We start from the raw sequence: 5,218 nt of genomic DNA, 5'->3' as shown, positions 1-5,218 counted from the left end.
CTTCTTCAATTTCTTTCATTTCTTCAACCATATTTTGAGATGATTACGTTTACAGAAGCAAATATTATTCAGTGCTTTTTCTTCACTCCTTTAATCAAACCCACATTTCTATAAGGAGGGCCATTGTGAAACTCCCCAAAGTGAGCTGAATTAATCTTTTATTCTTCACACCTGCGAAGTCATTCCTTCATTGTGAAATATGAAGGCCTTTCATTATTCACATATACTACAACATCTGAAAATAATAGGTCTTGAAATAGTTGAATGAAAGAAAATCCTGAATAACTCCTTCAAATCCGTGTTACACTTTCATCAAGTACACACACTTTGAATGTGATGAACTATAAAAAGTTATTTTAACCATACCCAATGTAGCTCGGGAGTGCGATTGCATACACAATCATGTTTTCAGTGTTTGGACATCAGCCGTACATCAGAACAATCATTTCACTAACACAGCTCCATGTTGAGTGACTTCCCTCCAAAAACACAAAGTCACTTTCCCTTAGCAATTATTGCATGGATTTAGATCATCTGCCTTCTGCATCAAGCCCTGTATGATATACTGTACAAAGCCAAGCTTTGGGATAGTGCTTTGTTTGGATCCTTGTCTTCATCCTTTTGGATCCCAGGCTGCTCATTTGCAAATGTATTTTGACATTAATTATAGTGACTATAGCAATGAGGTGGCACTGTGGTTCACAGAGCTGGGGTCCTGGGTTCAATTCCTGGGGTGCAGTCTGGATGGAATTGTATGTTCTCCCTTCATTTGTGTGGATTTCTTCCAGGTGCTCCAGTTTCTTCCCACAGTCCAAAGACATACAGTACTAGTAGGTTAAGGTGCAACTACAGTCCCAATTTTGCAGACACAAAAGTATTTAATTTCAGTCACAAAATAAAATCATTGACATTTTAGAAAAAACTTTACAAACTCAAAATTGAGCACAAAATCATGAACTTTGTGAAAGTACTATAAGTTATGCCATGTTGTAACAAATTCGCATTCAAGTTCCACACAAATTGCGATGTGATGCAGCCTTTCCTGCTCACTAATCACTGTAATGACTAATGCAATGTGATGTAGGAGAGAAAAGGTATAGGTTATGCAGCAAACATTTCACTGCAAAAAACATTCCATTCAAAGGTTCTTTATGCAGAGTTAACAAAATATTATTATTTATTGGCAAAAACGTAAAAAAGTTGAGAGTAATATTTCCATTGGATTAAACGAGATGTATTCACAAGCCTGCTCCTTTACAATGTTATAGGGCCACATCAGATTACAGGAAGTTTTGCTGCCTCGTTCTGAATCGCAGAACATGGTAATTCTTTAACCTTGAAATGTAGTCTATTTTGTGATGTAAATTGGAGGTTTTACAAGTTATTGTGTTCCCCTTTAATTGGCTTCTGCGAAAACTGGCCTCAACACCGTATTCGATAAGGCACTTAGAAAACAGATTCATGCGTGGACCACAGCAATGTCCCTTTACTGAGAGCCAGCAATCAACGGATGTGTCTGATCGTGAATGGTTTTCCCTGTTGTTTGTTGTATTACTCGGTGTTGCATTTTAAGCTGTGCATGAGGCAGGACCCGGAGGCTGCTGCTTCTGCTGGGATTGAGGAAGAGCTGAGCGCCATGTAAGGCAAAGACACTGCGTTCCACTTTATCAGGTGCCTGGAGTGTAAGAGCTGAAGATAATATTGAGTCAGATTAATCCCAACATATTTCAAATATTATGAAAATTAAATAAATTAAATCAAATAACTTTCATTAAAAAAATCAATCACTCTTTACCTTACTTTTTCAGTTGTTTTTGAGGAAAATTGATGCAGAGAATGTGTGAATACTACTTTTTGATGGTTCCAAGGCCAATGTGACCTGTTCTATTGCCTGCTAATTATACGTTGCAGGTTGAAAAATTATTTTTAGGAGGTCAAGGTGTATGAATGATAAGAACAGCTTGAAATTTATTTTCACGGTCGACACACATTTTCGCAAGGGAAAAAAACTGAAATAACCACAGTTACGCAAACACCAGTCCACCAAAAAAAAAACATTTTATTAAAACAAGGTAACATTTTTTTTATCATCATATGGATGAACTGTGCTAAATATATTTCTAAAAAGAAAAAGCAGGACGTGAGTCGTGAGCCAAGATCATGACTCTTTTGCTCTTCTTCACATCAGTTTTCATGTGGGAGGAGGAGGAGGAGGAGGGCGGCTCCTGATGTGCTGACACTTGGGGATGTGCCTCTGTGCCGGCTTGGGGGCAAAGCGCCGGCCTCAGTGAGGGCAGGGCACGTAGTCGGGGTTTGGATTCGCGGGGGGCTGGGGCAGGTTCACAACCTTCCCTCCTTGCGTGATCACCTGCTGCAGCTTCCTGGCCTGTTTGATGCTCCGAATGAAATCCTCGTGCTTCTGCCTCCAGTTGTTCTTTCTCAGCTGGGAACAGGAAATGAAACCAATGAAACAGCTTCCAGAAAAAGTCCAGACTAGCACTGCGTACACAGTCTGGTCACAAACCATTCACAAGGCAAGAAAATATCAATACAGTAATAACTTAGCTTTCTGGGGCTACCTTTCAGGTCATTGGGTAGAGAGTACAATTTAGTTATTTTTTTTTTCCCGTGAGTGCTATTTGCTTGATATCTCATGTACATTTTTACAACAGAATTCAGAAGTCACTAAGACCCATTTATTCTGTCTGGCAAATGTGCCTTTGCGGCAGTTTTTCAGAAGAGTACTTCATAAAACACTTATTTATTGTTTACATTGATTTGTAAGCTGCGTCTGACTCTAGGAGAAAACAACGGAAGCTTGGAAAGAGTTTAAGGATAGCCCTTACCACGATTGGCGGTTTAACCTTCTTCTTATGGATGTATGTCTCCAGTTCTGTTCCCTTGGCCCTGTGCTTGAAAGAGTCAAAAACCTTCCTCTTTGAATTCTGAAGCTTCTTGCAGATCTTGCTGTGTTTCTCCAACCTCTCTACAGCAAACTTCCTGTGACACAGTTCACAGGGCACCAGCTGAGGGTTTCCACTCTGGCTATTCTCATATGGAAATTGCTCAGCGGTAGGGCACATCAGACTTGTAGGGGACAAATATCTGTTTTCCACTGACAGAGTTTGTTCATCCAGAAATGAGGTGTTATTTCTGAAGTGGGCCTGCGCAGCCTGTGCCGCTGACACGTCGCTTTCAGGGAGCCTTGCTTTCTTGAGATACTTTCTCCTTCCACAGGGGACGTCTTCTAGCCCACGGTTGCAAGGGCTCACTTGACGTCTCTCCTGATGGGAAAGCGCAGAGGGAAAGTGCGATTCTGCGCATCCGCCATCTTCCATTGGAGAAGCATAATCAAGGTTGTCTCCTCTGAAAGGAAGGGCTTTCCTTGGAGTGAAGGCTTTTTGCTTCTCCATTCTGCAGGTCAGAAGAGGCACGGCCTTAGAGCGGTGGTTGGCCCACGGTCCTCTGGGGCGAAGCTCGCTCTGCCTCGCCTGGAGTGTCTTCCTTCGGGTTCGGAGTCCTCTATTTTCCCTTCCGGCCACCTCTCTAGAGTCTTCCATCTCTCTCTGAACCATCCTCAGCTCCTCCTGAGCTCTGAAGAGCTTCGCCTGCATCATGGCCTCCTTCTGGCGAATCTCGTCCTTCATCATGGCCTCCTTCCTGCGCATCTCATCCTGCAGGCTGGCCTCCCTCCGGCGATGCTCCTCCTTCAACGCTGCCTCTGCCTCGGCCACTTTTCGTAGCTCCTCTTGCAACTGAAAGTGCTCCTTCCCATTGGCATGAGAAGGGCATTGCCCTGGAGGGGTCGCCACCATGGGGAGGACAGTCCTGTCCTTAGGTTTGCATACTCTTGAGCCCCTCCTGCCCGGCCTCTCGCAGGGCCTCTCATGACCATCCTGAGGCGGGGTGGGGGCAAACAAGGAATCACTCTGTGCTTCCGGGCGGTCCAAAGCCCGAACCTCACCAGGGCCGGAGACTTTCCTGTTACCCATAGGCTTCAGGGGGTAAGACCGATCATACCCCACAATGTTCTTCTCGGGGCCCTGTTGGGCTTGGAAGCGATAGCTGTTCCCCGTCTTCTTCTCCGCAGCGTATTTCACATATTGGAAAGATTTTCTCATCTTCTGTAGAGCTGCCTCCTGCCGCCGATTGTACATGGCAATCATTTTTTTCTCCTTTTCCTGCATCAGTTTCTCTTGGAAGGTGTCCTTCAGAAGCTGTATCTTGGGAGGCGGGCAGTACGTGGAGATCAGATCCTGTCGCCTTAAGGGCGTGGGTCGATTCGAGTCTGTGTCCTTCGGGGAGGGGGACAGAGCACCAGGCTTAGGACTGGGCTCCATTGGCAAATGAGATATGAGCTTTGTTTCCCACGTATCTGGAAAAGGCAAAAATGGCAAATACATGATATCCTGCACAGTCTAGTATGGTCTAATAGAAAAGAATAAAAAAAACAATTCAGGAAACACACAACGTTTTAATATTAAACCTAATGGTGTTGAATGCTGCATGCTGACTTAGTAGGAGACAGATCCTAAACATAAACATTATAATAAACATTTGTTTCCCAAATAACATTCTCAATGTTCAGAATGCTTAAAGTCACGAGCTTTTTTAAAAATGTTTAACTGAAACCTGGAAATGTACTATTTCATTTCAAAGCTTGTATTATATCTATGATATAAATGTTTTTTTTATATATAAAATTAACCCATTATGCAACAGGGGTTTGAGCAAAAGTCACTGTGAATAAGGGAATTTATCAATATTAATTAGCCGTTTCACTACATTATAGATAGCTGAAGGATTATGATACAATATATCGATTTTGCTACAAATTGACAAGCATATTTGATGACACTTACCAAACAAGTTTTAAACAGCGGAGAAATAGTTCACCACGACGATAGCAATGCAATGTTTAACTGCATCTCCCTATGTGATATATCTGTATTTGGGTATATACAGATCACGTAATTCAGGGAGCACTGTTACGTCAGGTCACCAACCATTATTACGACGCTCATATGTCATAGAGCTCCTTAGGATGTTTGTATAATCTTTATCCAAATTTTCATATGGCCGCAGTTACGGCGTTTATTTTACAGTTAATGTAACAGGGTGTCATTATATTTTTCTGTCTTTATGGTGGCAGACCACTTAACTAAATCTGAGTAGGCGGTTTCTACAAATGGGTCAGATAAAATATTAAATATACAGT

At 42.4% G+C, this 5,218-nt stretch overlaps 1 protein-coding gene across 1 annotated transcript; it reads right to left on the bottom strand.

Moving 5' to 3' along the window:
• Nucleotides 1-2,045: 2,045 nt before the first annotated feature.
• LOC138226249 (zinc finger C2HC domain-containing protein 1C-like) lies at nucleotides 2,046-4,897 on the bottom strand. The gene is made up of 3 exons (XM_069186256.1): nucleotides 4,863-4,897; nucleotides 2,847-4,375; nucleotides 2,046-2,443 (listed from the first exon to the last, which is right to left on the bottom strand). The coding sequence occupies exons 2-3, from the start codon at nucleotides 4,338-4,340 to the stop codon at nucleotides 2,285-2,287; spliced, it is 1,653 nt and encodes a 550-aa protein (XP_069042357.1). The 5' UTR covers nucleotides 4,341-4,375; nucleotides 4,863-4,897; the 3' UTR covers nucleotides 2,046-2,284.
• Between the last annotated feature and the right edge of the window lie 321 nt (nucleotides 4,898-5,218).

This window comes from Lepisosteus oculatus, unplaced genomic scaffold (genome assembly GCF_040954835.1).
Source record: "Lepisosteus oculatus isolate fLepOcu1 unplaced genomic scaffold, fLepOcu1.hap2 HAP2_SCAFFOLD_116, whole genome shotgun sequence".
In the NCBI taxonomy this organism is placed as follows: domain Eukaryota; kingdom Metazoa; phylum Chordata; class Actinopteri; order Semionotiformes; family Lepisosteidae; genus Lepisosteus; species Lepisosteus oculatus.
Note: the sequence above shows the minus strand (reverse complement) of the source record. Positions and strands in the feature narration are given on the sequence as shown.